The 25,207-nt window shown below is 37.5% G+C and overlaps 2 protein-coding genes across 7 annotated transcripts in view; both read right to left on the reverse strand.

Moving 5' to 3' along the window:
* The window catches only part of LOC111245503 (GRAM domain-containing protein 4-like), a 65,838-nt gene extending 54,077 nt beyond the window's left edge, over positions 1-11,761 (reverse strand). The window contains exons 1-2 of one of the 2 annotated variants that reach the window (XM_086981164.1): positions 11,636-11,761; positions 6,542-6,686 (exon numbers count right to left, since the gene is read on the reverse strand). In XM_086981164.1, coding sequence (XP_086837290.1) covers positions 6,542-6,628 — 87 coding nt within the window. In that variant the 5' untranslated portion in view covers positions 6,629-6,686; positions 11,636-11,761. Of the gene's footprint in view, positions 1-6,541; positions 6,687-8,485; positions 8,808-11,635 lie in introns of those variants that run through there. The other variant, XM_086981163.1, reaches the window with a different exon arrangement.
* A 1,745-nt stretch (positions 11,762-13,506) lies between these two features.
* Positions 13,507-25,207, reverse strand: part of LOC147757935 (ecdysone 20-monooxygenase-like) — a 31,404-nt gene continuing 19,703 nt past the window's right edge. The window contains exons 8-9 of one of the 5 annotated variants that reach the window (XM_086981174.1): positions 16,264-16,295; positions 14,320-14,574 (exon numbers count right to left, since the gene is read on the reverse strand). In XM_086981174.1, coding sequence (XP_086837300.1) covers positions 14,466-14,574; positions 16,264-16,295 — 141 coding nt within the window. In that variant the 3' untranslated portion in view covers positions 14,320-14,465. Of the gene's footprint in view, positions 14,575-16,263; positions 16,296-21,073; positions 22,200-23,495; positions 23,867-25,207 lie in introns of those variants that run through there. The other 4 variants (XR_015321957.1, XM_086981173.1, XM_086981172.1 and 1 more) reach the window with 4 other exon arrangements.

Below are 25,207 nucleotides of genomic sequence, written 5' to 3' on the forward strand. Positions count from 1 at the left end.
GTGATTTACTAGAAATTAGTGTTTGATGTATTGCATAAAGCCTATTAGCCTGACGGCTGTTAGCAACTCGCAACGATCAACTAGCAAACTTTTTATTTCGAATAATTATACAGTTAAGTACCGCTACAACGGATATGAGTATATCATGGGGTATAATAGTGTTATTTATAAATTTACAATCGTTATACAAAAAGGTAACAATCTTTTTGTATCACGATTGTAACGAAAGCCTTTTAAGTTGCAAGGCTTTGCATGCATGTGGTCAAGACACTATGTGGCGCGAAAACTACAATACTAACAGGGTTTCTGAATAACGTATGGAGAAAACCGTAACATTTCCACGATGATGTAACCGAAACTTTCCTTATAAATCAAGATAATCCTGCGTGTAGTACCGCTGTGCGTTCTGATACAATGATTTTTTGGTGGAATATGAAAAATAGATATTTACTATATTTCAACAGATATTTTGCATTCTTTAAATTGCACAAGGCTTAAACGAGGCAGTTAATATTCAAACCCAATTACTGGGTTTGTTATACAATGCATGAATCCGGCACAATGTTAGCTATTAGAATTGTTTGGAAATACATAATAAATTCCATCGACCGTTTGCAATTCTAAACCATTTCAGGGCAGCCGACTAGTTAGCATTAATACAAATAGCAGTCAAGTTAGTCGTTCATTCGTCGTAAAAATTATCTCACCGCTATTGAATTTTTTCATAGACAGTCTACATTTAATTTTCAATATATTTTTCAAAGGCAAAAAATGTTGGTAGGTTTACTGTTGATATACTGAAAAGTCTGAACCCCGATATGTAGTTTATCTAATAAAAGAATGTCCAGTTTCTCGTAAAAGCAGTTTATATTTCTGCAAAAGGAAAGCCAGGAACATTCTACAAATGAGCACCTTCTATTTGAAGTTAATTAAAATTAGCTAAAGCAAAACAATAGTACATCGTTACGAATTAGTTTGCAATCGAGCTTTTGCACCAAGCTTAGTCTAGTCAATACGATAAGCACTTGAGAGACCTAAACATGCCACTGCTACTGGTCACCCATGAACCGTGCACGTGCTCCTCAATTACAAAAAATCTGCTACCTTTCGAACTATCAAGATCAATACCCGACAAGTTTGCTTAGTGATAAATTAATAAATAGAGTGACTTTAATAGATAGGGCAGAAGTGTAAGAATAACGATAAACGTTAAAATTCGAAAGAACGGTTTAAGAAACTGGCAACTGGGGTGTATAATGCATGTGCATACCCGGCTCTGTTCGGTAAGGTTCTGGACACGGCTTTCATATCTAATTCTGATAAGGTTAAGAAAACGTTCAAAATAAAACACTCGAATCTAAATTAGCGCATAAATAGCGGCGATAAAAGTGTAGCTTCTCCTATACCAGTTCATTAAGCTCTAAATGAACTCGAGAAATTCTGATTAACTTGGCGGTAGAAAAAGGAAAAGAACTAAGATTAAAAGTAATACGCGGACGATTTGATCATCACTCACTACAGAAATGCTGCAACCATTGTTCAGAAATCACATTATCGATAATACGTTCGCTATAAGAACGGCCTAGTGTATGCTTTCCATATTTGATGACGATAGAACTTATACAGGGTATGATTAGGTATATCATCAAAAATGCAACAATATCTTCAAGACCTACCAGCACAAGCGATAGCTATACATCGGGGCATAGTAGAATGCAAAACGGTTTGTTTACACCCTTAATTGAAACCAAAAACAGATTTTTCGCTTGCTAAAATACTTGATGAAAATAAGCGCCAAACCAATTTCTTGAGATATGTGAAGTTAGGCTCCTTCGACAAGAACCCCGTAAATGTATTAGTGATTTTGTTGTCAATTTAGAAAATTATGCGCGAAAATGAAAGTTTATACACATTAGACTAATGGTCTTACTGAAACATTTGTACAAGGCTTTCATTTGTACAAAAAGTCCTTTAACTAGTAACAAAATGGTCGAATTAACATTTTGGTAAATGCAAAATTAGAAGTTGGCCCAAAACAGATAAAAGCAAGTTTTCACAAAACATCGATTATAACATGCAGTCAAAAGTAAAGTGCGCGACTGGGGAAACCAGTGCTAAAATCTGCGATAACAAAGTTCGGAATCATTCAATAAAAAAGGTTTAAAGATACTACCAGCATAACCGTAAACCACATACTCATATAAATGTCGTGTATACTCATTTCAAGAAAGAGGAGTGAGGCGAATTGGAAGTAGAAAGATTCTTAGGATTTAGACGCGTTCGGTGGTAATTCAAAAATTAATCTTGAGAGATAATCTTCATTTACCACTAGAAGTACCGCTAAAACCGTATTTATGAGCTAAATGCCAGTACCAACAGTTGTAGATACAGCTACTAGAATATTTTCGATGTCGATACCAACTTTTTTAAAAGTTCAGTACACTTGTCAAAAAATAACGTCACCTGGAAAATCACCACCATCCTTTAGGAATTTCGTAAATTTTTTAATCGACACCAAAAGTATTCAGTCTGAAGGAAAGGTGACTTGCACATGCCTTATGAGAGAAGGCGGAGAAGGTGATGCAAGATTAGATAGAGCAGAATATATTACAGCCAGTCATATTTTGGATGGCTTAAATAAAAAAAAAAGATTTAAATTTAACGTAAAGGGCGGAATCTTATTTCGCATACAGAATGAAAGTAAAAATATAACATAGGATTTTAACGTCAAGTGTTAGGAACTTATGCCATTTTGAAACTGATTGGAGCTGATGGCAATTTTTACCTTGACAAACAGCGCGGATTCCGTTCCGCTCGAATTTTATCAATACTTTCATGTATTATATGTTCTGCAACACTTTTTTTACCAGCTTCCCCTCCTCGATCAAGTTATCCCACCAAACCAGGGTCTCTTAGAGATATAGATCTCGCTGAATTCGAACTTACGCATTTCTAATGCAAATATTCACTTTTTCTTTTTCCATGTCATATTGACGTGAAAACACCACTTTTTACTAATAACGATTTGTACAGAGACCGGACATTATCCAGTGTTGAACGAGATGTCGAGACTCAATGAGTAGCCGTATTTCCTTGTGCGTTGTACCCAGGCTATAGTACACCTCAGAGCTTAATTTACCAGAAAATTTCATACATTCAAAGTGCCGTATCTGTAGTTTATCTTCCCAGTCCCAGGGTTTTCTTCGAACTTGGGTGGCCGGCCGAGGTGAGGCAACCCTCCAGACTCAAGATTTTACCTTTGAACTAAATACGCCCTATCTAGCAGTCCTCTTAGTTATAGGATCCTCACTGTACACGAGCAAAGATCATGAAAAGGTTCAACGGCTTTTCACTTTTGCAAAAGGCGGACTGGGATAGATATCGAAAACGTCTTTTTTTCTAACCTGGAGTTTTTAACTTAGGAACCTGAGCCGAATATAAAATAATGAAATAACAACAAACTTCCGAATGAGAGAGCGCAATTTTATATAGAAGTGGACAGACATTGGAAAAGAGAAGGAGAGGGAGAACGCTGAAGCTAAATAGCTATTACTTATGTATCAGTTAAAATATGCGCATATTGACATAAATCCATCTATTAGTCGATCGGTCAAATAATGGAAAAATATAAGACAACAAAGCGCCTTTTCTATTAAAAGAAAAACAACAATCGTTTTTACCAAAGTACGTATCTAGTTGGTATTTTTTACTTGCCTTTTGTTTTCTTATATTGCAACAATTTTTCGTTTAAATCATGTACTTTCTGCTATTAAATATCAAAATGGGCGGACTTTTAGGCTGGGATCCAATGACGACTTACATCTTAGAAATTTTATAGCCACAATTGAAAACGTTAGGATGCTGGCACGAACGTACCAGTGCTTGGTATAGTTAATGAAGTGCTGACAGGATCAGTTAGGATGCTTACGCTAGTATATGAAGGCCTTTCCAACATTTTAGACGACGGTTATGTCTGCTATTTTCGCAAACAGTACTAATGTATTGCCTGGGAGACAAAGCTGTTCAGACCAGCAAAAACACGTGTTCAGCCGAGCAGTATATGCGATCATAGTTTACTAAGTAGCCACCTGCAGGTACTCCTGAATATAATGGAATTGGGAAAAGCTAGCGTTGAAAATATATAGGTTTCCAACTTGCATTCAAATGCAAGTGCTAAAATTAGTTTTTTTCTATTACGTTAATGATTGACAGCTAACCTTATGGCCAAATGGGTAAATTGTTCGCCTGCGAAAACCGCTAAGTCTCCACAAACGTCTGTGTTCTAAAATTTTTTCGCTGAAATGATTATTAACGTTACGCCTGCCGAGCTCTATCGAAACTGACTGATCGTACGCGTGCTAGAAGTTATACCCAAAGATGGACATTTGCTTTTCGCTTTACGCGAGCACCCTTAATTTTCTTTTGCCCTATGGTTTGCCAATGGAATCCTGAAAGGCATAGACTAAGATGATTCGACTCGGTTGTAAACACCACGAGAGAGTGGAATGGGTTCAGAGCTCGCTTGTTTGAGCAATTCCCACAGAAAACACCAGCCCATAAAGAACGGCCCTACAAACACGTGTGAAATGATTACACGGCTTGCTCATGTCCACTCAGGAAAACGAATTTCAATTAGAGTGCATCAAGTCTTTATCTGAATCCGAAAAGACGTTAAGGAACGACGTCAGTATGACCCCCCATAGTGCAACATCGCTACCGAGCTTTAAGGCTTTTACGAAGCTTTCACGCGACTGTCGAGTGCGTTAATGACTGGCTAAAACCGAGCCACTGGCAGGGCCCAGTAGCGCTTATAACAGATAAAGTATCTGTGAACGCTGTCATACATCAAGCCATTTATTTCAACACTTACAGCAGTTAAATCCGATGCACTAACGTGGCATGGAACAAACTACCGTTTGCAAAGCCCGTAATGGTGCTCGCCACAGATTAAGAAGGTGTCCCAGTGCATAGGTTTCTGACATCTGCAAGCTAGAGGTAGGAAACGCGTATTCCTTCATTGGTCGTCTAAGAATAATACGAGACGCACCAGGTATTGATTGCAGTTTATTTTAAGTCCCAACTAGTTTGCATCACGGATGCAACATAATAGCGAAATATCGTGCTAATAGATGATGTTTGTAACAGTCTTAATAAGTCGTCTTATATATATAAAGTCCAGTTGTGGGTGATTCAAATAATACGTGGAAATATTGAATTTAAATGTTTTGTGTGAGTTCATTCTCACAAGATTTACTGCATTTGATACTGAAGTTAATAAGTGTCCCCTACTTTTATGTAAAACTAGGAATGTAGCAGAATCACTCCACAAAATTACCAACCGGATGGCCAAAGGTTTACAAGCTTTTAAAAAATAGCAGTTAAAGAGAGCAATATCGTACGTGATTACTTATTCGATGCTTTTGGATCATCCGGTGCTCTCAAATACTCTCGACACTAACTTTGCCTTTTTTCCATTCAAAGAAACTGTTAAATCTGCTTATCAAATATTGAAAAATGTCCTTTTACAGTTTATTTCATTATTATTCTTATTAGAATGTGTTTGACTACAATATTTCAAAGAGTGCTGACTGCAGAACTTCGCTATAGCTGTTATTCGGTGAATATTTTCTTTAGTTTAGTCAAAGGTCAAGTTTCATGGCCATAAAGATGTTAAATAACAAGACATTTTTTGTTATGAACCTTTTTATGAATCTATAATATAAGCATATTGTTTTTGAAAAAATTATTGGAACTTAGATTTAATCTAAATTTTTTTAGTTGAAATAAGCAATTTATATGGGCATTTTTGAAACCGCTTGAAATTGCAAGGACAGACAGTTCATGTCATAATAAAATTTCAATTGGTTTGTAGTATGAGAAAACATCTAGTTTTAGTTTTTCTAATAAGGTGAGTAATCATACAGAAATGATCATTAAAATCTTAGAATAGGTTTTACAAGCATAATTTTTACTGAAAATAAAAGAGGATTTTGATTAAGTTGAAATGGTCGTTGTGACAGCTGTGAAAATGATTGAATAAAGATGGGAGAAATATCGGATCTTTTGATATTTCCCTTCTCCTATAATCGCGCTAACTGCTATACCCTGGTGGAGGGATACGATTCTTAAATATGCATACACGTAAATGTATTACGAACGGAATTCTAAGCTGAATATCCTACTTTACCCGTATTTCAACAATGTGACGTTAGAAAACGTCACATTAGAAAGGACGATATATTAATGCGGACGAACATCCTTGTTGTTATTTCGAAAACTGACGTTTGTTTTCTGTCTTATGTAGGACCTGTCTCATTTAGCCGTATCTATACACTTTGGCAAGAATAAAAACACAAATAAGGAAACTGTCTGATTCTGCGGGCTATTTCACAAATACATAGTGTTGCATTACTTCCATGTGTACTGTCCAACAAATTGTTTTGGAAAATCTTCAGACACTACCGTCATCTTCTAAAATTCTGAAAGGCTCGGACAAGACGACCAACGACGAGATCATCTAAAGATACGATATAGAACTCACCGTGCTGCTGATAAAGTCACGGCCCTTTCTAGGGAAGTCGTTTAAAACTCGCCATATTGCGGGATCCTCGACGCTTTCAAGGGACATCTCCGTATTGGTAGGTGGGCAATCCGAGCTGAGAAGGTAAATAGTGCTGTACTTTTTGCTGAAAACATTAACAGTTAATAGTATCATAACAGTAATTAACTGGGGAAACAGTAACTGCAGAAAAGGACAGTTAGAATCGAGCATAAAAATAAGTACTTATAGGTGTTTTTGTCAAGACAGGCAAATATGAGTACAATTTAGTATAGCGTAGTAGATTTTCCCAACTCTAAAACGAACGAGAACATTTGAATGACAGCCTAATTGAAAAGCGATGCGCCAACCTGAGTGATCACTAATATTCTTGCCATCTGCTAATACATATGTTAAGAAGTAGGGCACTATTGCCAACTAATAATATTTAAAAAAAGAGATTCGTATCGAGCGCATTTTGCATCCTTAATGTCAGTTTTTAATATGTAATTGAAAAAAACGTAGAAAACCTTATAATAAGCTAATTTAAACGAACATAAGTATAGTATAAATAAGTATGGTGTAGTTTTGTAGATTTCTAATAGCGCCTCATATGGGTATATCTGTTTCATATTGGCAGACATATACTGGCACAGCACTGAATAGATACGTTTCCCAAGAACCTCGAATTGTTACCAATGCCAAAAATGTCATTTGTGTTGAATTTATTTGCCTGTCTATTAATCTAGGGTGGAGATTTCTTTCCCAAAAAAAGAGTTAGTATCTATCTAGACACTATATTTTCAGCTTGCCATTATAACATAAACCCAATGTAGCATATTTTACAAACAAGCTGCTGTTGACCGGGCACTTCAATATAAAATCACAACTTTTAAGGTGAATTATTCGGAGAGAAAAGACAGATCCCCCGTTCGGGCTTTTGCATACTCCACTGTTCAAATCGCGTTTCACATGCTAACTTGAAAAATGCGGGACAACTTGGTGCGGAAGACTATTTTAAATATAATACAATAGTTTTTGTTTTGTGCAAGTACAACAAAGTGAAAGGTAATTGGAGTACTAGCTAAAAAATGCATCTGTCTACACACGTATCAATTGCTTCTTCATAATCCATTGGAACGTAAGGCCTAGTTTTCTTAACAATTTTTCCAGGCGAGCTGTCACCAGTACTTTATCATCATTATATTATTAATTCATTATCATCAGTATGATATTTTTTAATCCTCATTATTAAAAAAAAAACAGCGTTTTTCCACCAGCTATCAGATATTCGTTCTGCAAGCTATCGGATAAAGTTAGCTTACTCAATACTAGTACTAAATATATTTTAAGCCGTTGGTAGTCGGGCAAATACATAGAGCAGGGTGATGCACACTGTTGTCTTAAAATGGTTATCTAAGCTGCTTATTTATTTCACACGGTTGGTGTAAATGCTCAATATGTATTGAAATACTTTAAATAAATAACATACAAGATGTGACTGCACCCATGTATTAACATCTCTAGCTGGCAAGGCATTAAGATCACACCACACTAGCCAAGCTCGGATCTAGAACATCTAGTGAAATTTGCAAATACTAAAATACCCTATGGGTTTGCGGTACCTTTACGTTTTCAAATGAGTTATCAAGTAAGATCACGTTTTCTCCAAGAACATTGCGGTATCATTTGTTATCATTCAAATCTAATCGACGTAAATGTATTGTTTTTTTATCATCAATTAAGGGTCCAACTGAATGTTCTTGGAAATGGTAGAAGAACAACCACGGCAGGCAAAAACGTGTATATTTTTATCTGAAAATTTAAAAAAAAAAACAGGTTGCATATTCGACCTTTACATGACACGTTTCTAACATCAATACACTGCCTACCCAATAATTTAATGCGTACTTTTCACTCATATCACGTATCACCAAAACAGCTCACCTGATTAAAAAAAATTGAAGAATTTGTACTTTCAAGTAACTAAAATGGTGCTCTCATTTCATTGTCACAAAAAATATGGCAAGCTACGCCGATGGCCGACAAACTGAAAACCATATGAGAAAAGCACTTCACTTGTCTGATGCATTAGTCGATTGTTAGTGTGTAATAGGTAAGTTTCATTTTCAACCACAGATAGTAGAAGAAAGCAGTTCGATCTGATGGGCATATCGCATTGCCTATCGTCGTTAGAAATTCCTGAGCAGAGATGATCAGCGCCGGCTGCTGTAGTATTTACTCCAGTTGACGTCGAAACTGTTTAAAGAAGCGGCGATGTCGTCGGAAGCCCTCGCAACCTCATTGGTCAGCACTTCCTTTAAAGGCGATGCAGCTACGATCTCAACGCACAACTGCTACGAGTACTATTACAAATATGCAAATTGTTCCTATTGTGACGAGTTGCATCCCCACGCATAGGATATATGTACTTTGTAAACGAACTTTGATACAGCACTAGCCAACTTTGGTTAGTTTAGTTTCTGTCTATCTGTAGTATGCGCTAAGCGTATCTTGTAATTAAAATAGGCTTAGCTGGACATGGAAATTGATGATGTACGGTTATACAAGTCGTGTGAGCACAATAACAAGCTAAATTTGACAGTTAGGAAACAAAGCGACAAAGAAATGTTCTGGCTTCTCTGTTGGCTAATTGAAGGTAAGATGTAGTGTAAGTCCTTGCCTTTTGTTTTATTGAACAAATGCACTGAGCATTTGCTTGCTCTTAGAAGCTTTTGTCAACTACGTTTCCTTTTCAGGAACATAGCTGTTTGCGTGAGCCAACTTTAAATCACTTTGGTTTCTGCTCCAGTAATCAAAGAGTCATTATAGTTTCTATATAGAAAGCCACATGACTAGCCAGGCTCTATCACAAAAGATGAAGACTTGAACAAATAAAATAACAAGTGAAATTCATTAGGAATGCACAAGAGTAAGTCATCCATATCGGCGATTTGTTTCGTTTGGTAATCATTGAAATCATATTTTACTAGTGAAAAGAGCTTTCAGCGAAAACCAAGTAATGAACGGTTGCAGTAATAAGTACGCTTGTTATCAAGTGGGAGACAAAAAAGTGTAGCTTTTTCCAACTTCTAAGGGTAACAACATCACACAAATACGGTAACTATTTATTCATCTAGAACGTATTCTAGAGTAGAAGAGGTTGTTACGTAAAAAAACCTATGCATATTTCACAAGGAAAGCGTTTTACAAACATGCTTTCAAAGTTTACTATACCAAATAGTTTTGATGGTCAACACGAGCGAAGAAAGCATTTGATAAATTAAACTATAAGAACTTTAACTTAGGGAAGAGCCACCTGCGGTCTTGCCCATTAGGGCCAAGTAAATGTGGTCGCCATACCCTTTTAAGTCAGACTCTAAAATGTCGATCGACTATGGCGACGTACCGATCAAGATTCCAGGCAATTTTATCATTTTTTTACATAGGTCTTTCTCTAGGCTACATAGCGGCAAAGTGCAGGCTCTTGCCAATCCATGCACTTGAGTTGGGAACAAAAAAATTGAACATAATTGGTTAGTGTGTAAGTTCAAAACATGTTTTTCTTTACCAAAAGTAACGTATCACCCGAGTTATAAAATGAATACCAACAGTATTTTTTTTTTATTACTTTACATTTTATAATTAATCGTAGCTATCCAAGTATGTTTACTCTGAAATTTCGTCATTATTTAACTTGGTAGTTAAATTCTATTCATGTATAGTTAAGAAGCAATAGTGATACGGAACTTTTAGTTTCTTTCTTTCTTTCTTTCTTTGTACATTCTTGTACACTCGTTGTAAAAAAATATTTCAGTTTTTATTGTGCCGTAATATTATTTACCTAAAATTTAAAATGAGTTATAACATACTTAATATATCAAAAGGCTATCAAATATCAGTAAAACTTAGAAAAACTATCTAAAATGTTGATCTAAAAAGTGATGTTTATATACAAAAAATGTTTATATACAGAAAGATAACCAAAAAGTGGAACATTTAAAATTACGATTGTTATTATTGTGTGTTCACAAATAAATGAAAAACATTTCGGCCATTGTTAACCATTGTTAGAAAAATATTATTTTTGTCTGGAATTGATAGATCTATTAATCGAGGTAAATTTAGACTCTTCTAACGTATCCAAGTTATTAAGATTTCCAAAAACGAAGTACTGAGAAAAAATTTGTCTTTATATATATATATATATTCATCGACGAGTCAGGTGGTAGTATATGTGCTGAGCGTCTCAAAACGACCCTTAGCAGAATTTGTCGTTTTTGCTTATAGTCTTAACTCGACAGAAAAATTTAAAATAATTGAAGAAAAAATAATTTTTTTAGTTTTATAATTTTTATAGGATAAATATGGAAAAAATAGAAACTGAAAATAAAATTACCTCCTTGCATAGGTTTCCCAGAGCCCTTGTTAGTCTTTTTTTTAAAACTTCCGAATCTAAATGTTGGTTCACGGACCTTGCCCAAAAGAGATGAAACTAAATTTTCAAAAAGTCTGTCTTTCTGCCATAAAATCTGCAAGTGGTTAACTCCACTTACCAACTGAGATATCATAAAAAATATATGACTGTTTGTCATATTGCTTGTTTGATTGGTTTCTTGAACGGTCTAATGTACGCAGAATCTCCAATATGGCGGTTGCACCTTAAATCATGGAACAACCGGAACGGGTCACTTTGTGAGCAATTTTACAGTAATGCCTCAATAGCCACCTGCTTCAGAGTCACGAGATCGTTAGGACACCTCCATCCGGAATACCTCCATCCGGAATATTTTTGTCAGATTTATTGTCGAATCATCGAAAAAAGATATCGGAATAATTAAGTTAATACAATCGAATCCCTAAAACATGGTAGTGCGACAACGCAGCAAAATACCGTAATGATTCGAGTAATGTATTGATTTAGCTAAAACATGGATTCAGAACACGAATTCAGTCCGAACAGGCTCAAATCGCTTTTGCCTAGATTAGAAAGAGTAACAAGATAGTGGTAAGTAGCATCCAGTGTATATCTTTAGTACGCATTATGTAGACGAAGATCAAATGGTTCCTGTTCCTTCACACCGAACGAATTCTTACCGAGATTGTAAGCCTTGTTTTGCCCGGTTGCTTGAAATCGACGATCAACATCGTTACCAGTCTTACGCGAATTTCGGTAAACACGAGGGAGATCTCCGTAAAACGTAAAAAGCCATTGCCAATGATCCTAGAATGTCAAAACATAAGTTAGCGGTCGCTTTGGATCGGAATTATTTTGTTTTATTGTATCATGCAAATGAATTCGGGCGATTGCTTTTTCTTTCATTCTACGTACGCCTGATTTTTTGTGTAACGTGTTTGAATGTTACTTCAATCAGCTTAAGCATATAAATAGTGATTTACTCACGGATTCTATTAAGAAATTATAAGTCAATTTAAAAAATAAATCTTCAAAAATAATTGGTCACCGATTTAAGCTCCGAATTGAAATCCTGACCGAAGCGAACGGCAGTTCCATCGAACAAATACGCCTATTGAAACTTATTCTCATGTGCCAAAAATCATTCAAATATCTGCTTCCATCCAAGCTTCTCATCGATCTAAGATGGCCAACTCTAAGATTCCATCCTTAAACAAAGAAAGCCCTTTCGAGCAGTCCTCTCAGTTGCAAAGGCCTCGCTGCGCATGGTATGACCCAAGTTTTTTCGTCCGGTTTTGATCTCAGCGAAAGGCAAAACAGAGTAAGTGTCGAAAATGCACTTTCAACCTGGAATCTTAGCTTTGAGTGCCCGAACGCAACATAAATACCGTTCACTGCATGATGAAACTACTATTGATATATAGAAAACGGAAGGCACTTTCCATGACTTTTCATCTTGGTATGTATTATGCTTACTTTGTTAGATACTGATTTTGTGATTTAACGACGCTTCGCGGACGACACGCTAAATGGTACTGGTCAGTGTTGTGATTTAACGACGCTTCGCGGACGACACGCTAAATGGTACTGGTCAGTGTTGGGATTAATCGAAACGAAAACGAAAAATCTATGCCGTGTTACATATAATTCGACCTTGTTGCTTTGTTGATCGTATCGGTTCGCCCTATTTAGATCTTACAAGCTTGAAATCACAAGTATTTTTCGAATTTTCTAATAGTTGTCATATTGCAACTAGATTCTAGGTCTATGGTTTCCATATTGGCCGTATTTTGCACAGCCGAAGGTTATCGTGTTGTTTTTGTGGGTAACGTGGGTTATCGTATTCTCTATATGTTGCTTTCTCCATTACGGGAATAAATTTCAAAATGAAATACTCACTGATGGTGTAAGCATTATTCAGTTCTTAACACACCATGAAAAAGACTGCACGATAGAAGGTGTAAAAAGCACAAACATACCATCTTGACGACTCTAGATCGAAAAGTTAAGGAAAGTTATTGAAGCAAAACCTTTGTAATTCTGTTATTTTGATGATCCATTAAAGGGCCGAAATGTTCAACTCTAACGACCTGTTAAAGCTGCCTAATTTCTTTTGGCGAAAAGTCAGCGTTAAGAGGCACAAGGCTTGACCTGGCCAAGGATGCTTGATAGCTCCCCTGGATCCCGAAAAGGATATGAGCCAAAAAGCTGTCATTCGTTGCCTAAGTAATCGCTTTTTGTCCTTGATATTTTACATTTGATTATATATTTTCAAACAATAACAGTGAGTAACATACGTACATGTACAGAGTACAATTGGAATCTGAACGATTGCCCCTTGCGACACATACGCTAGAATATTTCTTAGAACCACTAGGTCCCGAACATTTATCATTACCGTTCTTCTTAACACCTCAAAATAGTTTACGGACTATCTCAGAAAGGAAATATCAATACTGGCAAACAGAGTTGTTTGCATCTTCGTTCGTGAGATGGCGAATAGACTTAGAACTATTATACTTTCTATGATTAAGGGAAAATGCAAACGAACTCCATTCAATATTTTATTTCGACACATACATACATACATACATACAAAGATTCTCCTATGAAAATACCCTTCACAATGATTAAATGCGGTTGTCCAAAATATCTTACAGTCTACGCAAAAACAATGTTTTAACAATGATAGCCAAGTTGCGGCTATTGAACATCCATAATATATGCAAACCTAGCTTAAAAGTCCTGAATATTATTAGAATGGACATTTGTTTAATGTCCTGGCTACTTGCTTGCTCTGCACTTCGTAGTCGACTTGGATTCGCGTCGAAGGTTTGATCTGACGTGACGAAAAATAGGAACCTATCATACAAAGTATTCGTTATATATGTGTTTACCTATTATGGGTCACCGTCTTACATTGCATTTTTCCAAAACATTCCGTTTACGTGTTTTTGAGAAGCCACATATATATACTTGAGCATTGGTTGTTCTCATTAAATGAACAGAGTAAATTTGTTACTTTTTCTCTCTATTATGGGCTAATCGTAGTGGCCGTTTTTTTCAAAGCGCATGAATTTAAACATTAACATTGGACTAATTTATAGTATAAAAAGTTACAATAAATAGATGTTTCACTCGTTGGGTATCTGAAGCCATTTGTTCACATTGTAGAATGTTCATATTGTAGCTGTTGTTCTGCCGAAGTTTTCTGCCGGTTCTACACCTAACAGTCATACGCAGTTTGGAAGATTTTATTTTCTATTCACATTTAGTAAGTCCGAAACGTTTGCGTACAGATATATGGAGCACTTTGTATTTCATTTATAACCGTTCGCTTCTAGTTAGAACCTTGAACTTCCCTTGTCCGCATTTGGATTGGAACGGGGCCATCAGGCACAATTATATAACTCCATTTTAGAGGGATTCGATGGAGTGGACTTGAAATCTGAGATCTGCTAATAACAGCTGCGATAGCTGAACATATTTCCAGTTCCGCGAAATGACGACCTACGCACATGCGAGCGCCGAATCCAAATGGTAATACTGCGAAGGGATATCGCGGACGGCCCTGCAACCACCGCTCAGGCAAGTATTCCAACGCACGCGGAAATACCTTCTGAAATTCAGTTGAAAATAGATTGTAAACGTGGCTGATGGATGTTTAGGTCTCACTCCAAGACGTAGGAAAAATATTATGGAAAATAAGTAGGATCACATTTAAGTAGAAGTTCATATTTTTAGAAATGCTAACTTGCATATTAGGAAACGCTATATGTATATCTTTTCTTTGCCTTTTTTCTACGGCAAACCGATTTGAATTGTTTTAGTTGAGTAAACGTTATAGGCCCTCATTCCGCTCATGCGCATTCTCGAAGCGAACCTTTGGTATGAAATATAGTTTATAGGAAATATTGTTCTGAATACTGGATCCGAATAAAGAGACGTAATTAGCAATAAACGTTTTGAGCTATGCATAAAGAACATATTATTACATATACACTACATACATTCACCATTTTACTCATTAACAGAGCTCAGTTGAACTGCCTGCATACCTGTATAAAGGATCGCGTACACATATATGTATGTAGATATAGATATCGCGAAGCGTTTAATCTGCCATTTCTTAACTACTCATGGCCTGTATAATATATGGGTTAATATTTTGAGGCACGACAGTGGACGCTTATAGTTGGTCTTATGCTTGCTCGGCCTGGTTTATGAACTTTTACTAGACCTGGCCCAACATCGACTTGACACTCGTGTGGGCAGCACGAGAACGTGAGATCAATGTAAGGCTAGTCTGTTTAAGCGGTCTTCATAGAACGAAGTTACCCAAGAGGCAGAATTTTAAGGGGCAATAACCGTGCATCTAGAAAAGAGTTTTGCAAAACTGAAGTTAAGAGCAGTATGACCATCTTAGTGCCAAATAGTGAGAGATATATGTTTACCGTGGTGTATCGAAGCATTTTCGAGCCAGGTGTCGTAGCAGTAAAGCTGCCATTTACGACAGATCAACGCGGCATAGAAAAAAGGATACATTCATTTGAAGCAAAATTGCCCATAGTCGAAAAGCCTTGACCAGCAGTCAATTTTATCAACGGACGTTACCCCAGAAGCTGAGCAAACAACTACTGTTTCAGGGTTGGTACGAGAATGCTGTGACTAATCGAACAACCTCGCTACAGTAGACCCTGGGTGACTGTTGATCGGTTATCATCGCCTGTCTGAAAAATTGGCAATCTCAAACAAAAACTGGCTGGGGACGCATAGGCGGCGAACGTAGGAAAGCTGGGCCACCGTATTAAAAAAATTCTATCAAATATCAGCTCTATAGCTGAGTAGGACCATCAGAGCACACGCCGATTACAGGACAACAAAATATTAATTTTTTACCTTAGGGTAAAATAATTCTTTATCATCAACAGTTTGCTTGAAGCAGTCTGAAATCGAGACGTTGATGTTGGCTTCGATAGCTTCTATATGCTACTTAGTTAAGGCTTCCATTTATTTCGGTCAAAGCCAGTAGTTTCTCTACATGCTGAAGCGTGTCCTTACGGGACTGATGGGGCAGGTGAAAGACACTTTATGAAATTTCCTATCGCAGCATTCCCTTTAAAACGGCACCAGATGATAAAATTTCAGCTGAGGTGATCCAGGGAAGAAGGTTTCACACTAAGTGATCCATGTTTTATAATGTTTTATATTTATGTAGCAATCGGAATGTCAGTTTGATAAGCATCAGGGCTTCTAGAAGTCAAATTTTCCATCACCCAGTTTCGTATTCGTGATAGTTTACACCTACCTGAATAATTCTGCACGGCCGTCAAGCATGATCTTGAAAGATACAAAGTTTGAAAACAATCTTTATAAAGTCCTGTGCATTGACAAGATATGGACCAACTACGCCAACAAATTAAAACCACGCACTCCGAACAATAACTATAGACCTCCTGATTCCACCAGTGGATATTTAAATTGCTATTTATCGATAAACGTACTGTTCTATCGACTGCTGGAACTGTAGTAGAAACGAGCCTCGTTTCTATAACTGCAGCCACCCTGAACTAGCAACAACTAGAGGATTTAACGATTATTTTGTTATTAATAGGATAACTGTTTGTGTTTATCTTCTTCAACATAAGTTTTATCTCGGGATGCTATAAAAATGATCTTCTTATACCTTTAGGTGTTTATTACGATAGCAATAACACTTTCGTTTACATAGCTAAGGCTGACCTATATGGCGTCTCTAATGTATTAAAGGAAGATCTGTACTCTACGACTGGCTTAGATCTGCCTCTGTCCACGTGATAGTTTAGCAGGTAACGTATTTGCCTGCTAATATTTGGGACATGTTATGGCCTAAGTTCTAACATGGTCATAAGTGCACTTTGTTTCATGCTGGAAATCTACCATCTGATGAAATGATTGACGGTGATACCAAGCGTAAGACTAGAGTACCTAGAGCACAAAAACTAGAGTAAAATAGAGATCTACCCCTCTATTGATCTAATCTCCAAATTTATTTGCATTTGTTACCGCTACTTAGATTTAACTATACTGAAATACACTACACTGTAATGAATCAACTGATTAATAAAACAAGATTGTGCTTTTGTTTTTATTATGTCTTTTTTTAATTTAATTACTAAAACAAAGCTGGCATAAACTGGCTGTGCAACTTTGTTGGAATTAAGTTTTTGCACCTAGAGCGTAGATTACCTAACATGGTGTAATGTATATATATTCCATCCAGTTGAATCAAGAGTCGTCTCACGCTTTTCAGACTGCGTGCGGTGCGTGGACCTTACCGACGGAGTGCTGTTAATGGGTGGGCAATTTTCACCCTATAAGACCCTCGACAACACTGGGGAGGATGAGTGCTTTTCGAGCTTAATGGCGGTCTCACATTTGGACTTCATGTCGGGTTGTTCGTAGAAACGTGTCTGAATGCACTATACAGTCTGTAATCGGATTTCCCGAATTTCCTACATAGAGACGAACTGTATATGGACTGCTTGACCTTTTAGACCAGCTACTCAAAACTTGTTTGTCTATGTTATTATCCAAAAAGGCTTCTATTTGTTGAAATTTCTCAAAGCGTTGGCACCTATCTTCAATAGACAATACTTGTGATTGACCAGCAGGGCGTTTACTAAAACTATCACATATTAACACCAAGGCATGACAAATAGGTCTGCTTGGGGAAGATGAATCTGACTGCGAGGTGACTGCTCCCACCAGTTATACACACTTACACTACGAAGCTCATATGTATTCGCCGACTTAAGCATGAAGAACCTGTTGCAGAAATTATACGATACTGTCTCTCAACGGATGAAAGAGAAATCCGAATAATCCCTTTTGAGCTCTTTTTCAAAAAATTGCCGCATAGCAAAACGCTGCATCCTTCGGTCACAAGATCACTTCAACAATAAATGCAGCAAGACTTTCTCGAATGTTCGACAGCATAAAGACCTACAATATTCCCGCGACGTGGCCTGATGAATAGGACCGATATACCTGACGTTGGACAAAACAGCTGAACTGAATGGGAACATGTATGTTCTCCTAAAGTAGCTACGGATGGTAACTAACACTGTACTAGATGTATATTTAGGCATATCTAATTTTTCGGAAGAGCAGAAAAAAGCTCAAGGACCTAAACAGCACAAGCTGCAGGGACAAACCGCTACTACCGCTCAAGAAAGATGTCAACAAATCGACTACAGCAGCTACAACAGGTACCCGGAGAATAGCGGACAAGAAGTTAGTTACAGCGTACAGCTTCGATATTACAGATATTCTCGTGAAGTGAATCAATCAAACAGGCAATGAGCATAATTTAATCTCGTAGCTTTATATAGTGCATCTTCAGAAGCCACGCCTATTTCGGGAACGGATTGTATACTATTCAGACAGAGTGAGACGGACTACTTTTATACTGTTAGGAAACTACGTCCGTACCTACCGAGACGTGTAGAAGTATTTGTGCAAAATTCACTTGGAAAGTAGAACACAACATTGGTTGGGAAACACTAGGATTGGTCTTAAAACATAAAAAGCTGACATTCACATGTATTGGCAATTTTTACATGGTCATAATGCCAATCATTATTTTTATATGAACAACGATTAATTAATAATGAGCACGCAATTTGTATTCTATAGTTTATTAGCAATATGTAAGCATGCCTTAAAAAATCATTTGCGAAAACGAAAGCATTGAGCACACTCAGCGCACGGCGATCTGCATCAGTTCGAAAACGCGTAGTATAATAGAGCGCCTAAAAATAAACCCACACTATGTGCTTGGCAGGACGCACTAGCAGTCCGCAATGGAGTAAGTGAGTAGCCCTGAGGACTAGTATTTATCACAGTGACTTTTCGATGCAAAATATCCTTGATTTTTCTGTTTGCAAGGCACCATTTAAAGTATTATATCACCTGGCCACGCCAATAGATCTTGTCTATGGTGAATCCAGAAAGACAACTTCCTTCATTTCGAATTATACAGCCATAGCTATATTTAACTCTAATGCGCAACCTTTGACGAGGCTTCTGCCACTTATCGATTTCAAAACATTGTTCAAAGAGATTAAAACGTTCAGCGCTATTACTTCAGATTGCCGTCTCTGCAGCACTCTGAAGATTCCATCCCTTGCTCGGATGATCCGACATTTAATCAACAACATGCCGTTGACACCTAACTGTTGAATTTATTCCTTTAACCTTAGAACGTTAAAAAAGCTTCCGTTATTTATACAAATGACATTGTGTGTATCGTTGGCTGGACTCGAAATTCAATTTCTTTTAACTAGAGGCTTAGTTGTTCAAGTCGCCAGATCTCATGTAGATAGAGACGTTTACATGCTCTTTATTTGAGGTGCGCGCTAGTGGCTTTTGGGTTAACAAACGCTATTGATGGGGTTTGCATCAACAAAGGAATTATCGATTTCAATCGAATAATGGTATCTTTTTAAAATTTTGGTTTTCACGTTTGCAAGGCGCCGCCGTGTATGATTTAGCTGTCCACTTAGTTATAACTAAGCGTTCATTTAGAATCATCATTATTCGATTCATCCGTAAGGTCTACATTAGAGCTTGATCTACTTGATAAAGCATATCGGTCCGCAAGTGCAGAATTATGCTTTCACTTTTTTTTAAATTTATGATACGAGTTCCACAAGAAAAACGCCTTTTGGCACCCTTATATAACCATAATATTCAATACAACATGACTGCTTTTTAGGGCTTAAATAATTAAGAAAATAAATGTTTATGTCAAGGGTTTGTTTATGTTAAAATAAAAAATACATCTGTAAATTAGCCTCAGCATAAATACGTGGAAATTCATTTTGAAGTCACACATTAACAAGAAAACTACGATAACCAGTAATAGTCTGCTGTGGCAATAAACGTGAACAGCTAAAAGAAAAATGTAAATATTTTCTAGCTACGGGTAAACGTTTTTCTAATCTAGAGGTCATAGCTTTCCCATTTGAGACTATATCTGTAGTTTGCGGTTTCCTTCTAACGAATGCCTTCGATTCTCACAGTCGTGGTCGATTGAAACTCTGCCTTCTTAAAATTGCCTGCAGCTTATTCAAATGAATTGATATTGAAGTATCAACAAAAACATTTACGGGAATATAAGTTCATGCTAGTTGAACTCTGATAATCCGTTACCAACATAAAAGAACTTCATGATGTGAGAGCGTCCAATCGACATAAAATCCATTAAAAGAAAAATAAATTAACTCAATAAACTTAAAACTACGCTTTTAAATAACTGAATAAACCACTGAACGCATGTTCGTAACAAAGGTATGTGATGTTTTGAAGCCCCGAAACAGTCAGAACCATTCAGAACTCTTAACCGGGTCCAACCGGGAGATCTAGTAAATGGTTCAGCTACCCTTCACTACCGAGGCACAAAGATTCAGAAGCGACGATATTCCCCGTATACAACACTGAAACCCATCTAGACGCGACTAACTGTAATGGGATAACGTGATGCGCATTCGGATTCTTGCTGGTAGTTAGGTGTTGGAGATGAAAGCTCGCAAAGAGCGCCAGCATAGCGGGCCAAGTTTCTGGCAAGCGTGCTCACTGTGGTCTGTGGTCGCAGTCCTCGATGCCAATGAATTATCGGTAACTGGTACATAAGATGCTAACCCTGAGCAAGCGACAGACCCAATTCAAGCCCGTACTAGATATCTTATTCCTATTCCAACAAACATGGCTTTTTCGTGACTTATGCCTGGTACTTATGCCGATAAGCGGACAATGTTTTTAGCTAGTTAATAGCGTCACACATTATTGTGGCGCTCTAGCTATGAATTACGCTTGATGTAGCATCTGTAGTTAAACTCCAACGGGCTACTTGTTTAATTAAAGCTGGAAGACTTCCTTGACGAGGTCAGTTTCATTACAAATAAGGATCAGGTCAATGATTGGATTTTACATGTTGCACTATCGGTAACAATGGCATAAAAGTTATAAAAATGCAAATAATTGATATACTGCATATCATTAAGACGAAAACTTGCAGTCCCTTATAATAATAAATATATAATCTTATAATAAAGAAAACTAAATAAAAACATCAATAACGTTTTAGAAATCGTCATTTATTCCTGAATTTCAGTCTGCTCAATATGCTCTTTCGGTCGTCTGCTGGTTATTCTCTACGCAGCTTCGTTCTTGCAAGTATGCCACGGTCCCGCAAATCATTCAGATTATTGATAAAACGTTTTTTTTTTGCTTGTCTAACAAATACGCTCACTTAGTACTGGTGCCGCTGTTCGCACTAGAATTACACAGCATATAAGACTTCCGTATCCTTTGAGCTGTGATTAGTACGCCACCGGCCACAGTTTTACTAGAACTGCAGGCCATTTGTTGAATTACCGCGTGATCTTTTATATTTGAATCGGTCGCCTCTGTTCGGACTAGTTTCGTTTAGTCCGAACAGGTCTGGACTTAAAGTTAAGTCTCAAACCTTCACCTGATTTTACAGCGATCACCTAAACAGAGAGGTTTAGGATCTCACCAACCGGCACGCTTATAGAATATTGTTCGACGCAAATAGTACATTCTTGTCTCGTTGTATAGAAAATGTCAACGGCTAATTTTACGAACAGCCTTGGATAACTTAACGACGGGCGCCTCATGAAATGAATTGAAGCTATTGGAGCTACGGGTCAGGTCTTTTTTGAACTTTGTTTCGGATGCAGTAGCGGTCCGGGCAGACGCAGAGCGGGCCAGCAATGGGCGCTTGACAGGGACGGCATGGACAGGAACCTTTGGAGGTGATCCAACCGGACTGCTGGAGGCTGAATTGAATCCGCTGCTTCCAGCTGAGCTATTTCCATAGAGTGCGTAGTTTTGTTTTACAATAGGAATAGCGAAGGCCATTCTGAAGTCCACGGTGGTTGAAAAAATGTGTTTGTTTGCAAGTTCCTAGCTACGCTTTAGCACTTCACATCACACTAAATTGCCTCACTGTTTTGGTGCCGCATGCGGGCTGCGTAGTTGTACTTATAGCCTGTCGAAGTACTGTCGGCGATGGCAAACTGTGCATCTTCGGGAGAGAAGGCGTCAGGGCGCACTGCAAACCTACAGTTGTTCTGTCTAAGGTTGTGGCTGTTACGGCGAGTCATAGCACACCATCCTACCTTGGCAAGCTTGTCTCGAAATGCCGGCGCCCGCCTGGCGCCATGACTGAACGTCACTCTACAAGCGGTTGTTGATTCGTTTAAGGTCTGCGTCCTTACTGGCTGCATGTATATTATATATATTCTAGCTACGCGTTATGGGAGTTCACCGCTTTCCGGAGTACATGAGCAACGTGAGTTCACACCTAGCAGGTTAAGAGGGGCTGGAGGTCGCTCGACTTCAAATGGGCAGTAATCTTTTTTACATTCGTCCAAACTCATCCCTTAAATGGCTTAATCGATGAACTAGCAATACAATGTAAAAACGGATAAAGCCTAACGAGCGTACATTGCGTGAGCACAAATGCAGGCTTGTAAAATTGTTAACGCATTGAATTTATTGATGCCCAATATGACCGCTGATAATAATATAACATTTAACATTAAGCTGATCATGTGTCCAACATGCCCAGCAACTTCTAGCAACACCATGACAACACCAATAATAAGTTACACGATCCAATGGTGTCGTATATAAAACAAGTACAAAGTCGTAGGTGATAAGTTTCACATATGATATGCAAGAGACAAGGGGCCTTGGGTTTGAAAATTAATTCGAATCTTTATCATGTTAATTTATAGTAAACTAAAATTGTCACGAAAAAGAAGGTAAAACCTCCTGCAGAAGATTTTTTACAGTCTTGCTAGAAAAACTCAATACTTCGCGAATGCGAGAATCCAGAAACGTCTTACTATTATACACAAAGTACTCCAAATAGCCGAACAAACACATGATCTAGTTTAAACACGAGCCGTAGTTTTTGGAACCGAAAAGGCTTCTGAATCCTGTGCACCATGGACAGTGAGCTTTCTCTGCTCTCATGTACGCGCACACCGAAAAGATCGTATTCAGACCTAACAATGGGCAATATAAAACTCATTTTGAAAGACCTACCGCTTTCGAAACTCGCTAGGTTTTCACTAAATTCGATATAAATGAACACTTATGTCGTTTCATGTACAGAAGCATTCTGCGTTCCCGTAAGACCTTTTCTTATTTATATAAATCTTGTCAAGTCCTTTTAACTACCGATTTTGGTGGTGTTCCACCTTGACTACGCATGGGTACCGCACGTATAACGTAAAGCTGTTATTTCATCAAGTGGTGCTCCAGCTCACATCAAAATCGCTTTAGATAAACGAAAAGCGCAATGCGTCCAAAACAACCTTTTCTTTTATCCTTTAATAAATTAACGAAGGAAGTTGAATTTTAGAAACTTAACAATAATATACAATGTACAGATACTCAGATCACCGATTGTAGAGCGTTATAAAAAGTTGATTAATAATAATAATAATAATAATAACAACGTACTCTCGATTTATACTTGGCAGGCGTTTTAACATAATAATAGAAAAGAAAACCGACCGTTGTGTGCATGGTTTTCAGTTTTATCCTACTCAAACCACCTATGCCCTTTTTATCTATAATCCCTCCAAATCTAGAGGCATCTAAAAGCTCTTAGATATATGACTGTGCCGTCTACAGCCTTGGCCTCGAGTCAGTTGGCTGAACGATCGCCGCAAGCAGACAAAATCCGAACACTTTCCATAGGATGTAAGAGAAAATCAGTGCTAAAACAGTCGGTATTGTGTCTCGGCACTTAGATGCGTGCCCATCAATTTGGTGTTGTTATTGTTGTTGTTGTTGTTGTTGTTGTTGAGATGTTGAGACCTAATATTACCCTATACAAAAGTGGGAAGACAATCCAATGTTACCAATCACCCTTAATGAGGTGCCCTTAGCAGCCTCTTATAAGTATCTAAATGATTATTCTACCTGTATGCCAGTCTAGACGCCACTTGAGCTTTGTCTGTACGAAGATAATTCGGGCCAGAGATCCAAGTAGTGGTATTAACTGCCAAAACAGTTATCTTCAAAAAAAAAATATGCAAAGCGCGTCTTGATAGCTTGCGCACTTCCCTACCAAGATTCTCTACTAAGAAGAGAATGCGTTATGGCAGAACGAAAGAATTAATTTCTTAATTATAGAGATTCCATCAGGTGACTGCGTACCTAGTCCATGCATTGTAATGAAAAGCGTTCGACAGACAACTTACAGTCTATATGCTTTATACTATATGGGGATCTATTTAAATATGCCGATGCTCTATTCAGTCTATGCATTACTCTATTAGACGGCAGACTTTTGGGCTGCATTGCGATTTCAAGTGCATTTATTTTTCCATGTAAAATAACATTTGTTAACAAAAAGTAAATAAAATAGAATTATTATTTTATATTAACTGGACTATTTCATTCTACGTGGAGGCTTTAAACATTTTTCAAGCAATTTATAACTGCTACATATTGGTAGCATTGTTCTTAAAAGGTAATAACCGTAAAACGAGCTGAGCCCAGCATGAAACGGAATACGTCTACGACTTTGTTAAAGCTATCATACTTGGTCGGGATTCAATAATGTCGCCGAAAAAGAACTCCAGTTGTATGTTATAGTACATTAGAGGTACTGTAACAAACATACAGAGGTATAATTCGATCGGAGCTTGGCATCGTACTACGAAATTAGGCGACTGAACTGATGTTATCGCAACCATTTGAAACAGCTTTAACTGCATTTACCACGCTCACGTTTGAAACACTTTACATGCGTCGTTCTGGAGGTTTTCGCATGTGATCGACTGTATGAGTTCTGATAGTTCCCTCTTTTGTCAATAGCGCTTCTGTTCTGGCTGAAGGAACAAGGCTTGCGATTTTGCCTGCATAAAAGCACGTCTATTCAGTAATGTCGATATTCACCGTTTGCATTTTTTTCTTCATTAAAGTACGCGTTCTTTTTTTCTCATGACGTTTTCCACGCCTATTGAGACACTCGTAGGGTAACATTGATTGTACACAATCGTGTGAAAGTCTGTAAACATCTAGAAAAAGGTGATCTTTTGGACAATATGTTCGACCATCGTTAAGGCTTTGCGAAACGTTTTGAGATCAAAGTTCCACATACTAATTGCATAATTGATTTCAGATTGATTGGACCGAAAATTGATATTTTTAATTTTTTGCCA

This window comes from Varroa destructor, unplaced genomic scaffold (genome assembly GCF_002443255.2).
Source record: "Varroa destructor unplaced genomic scaffold, Vdes_3.0 BEIS01000002.1, whole genome shotgun sequence".
In the NCBI taxonomy this organism is placed as follows: Eukaryota; Metazoa; Arthropoda; class Arachnida; order Mesostigmata; family Varroidae; genus Varroa; species Varroa destructor.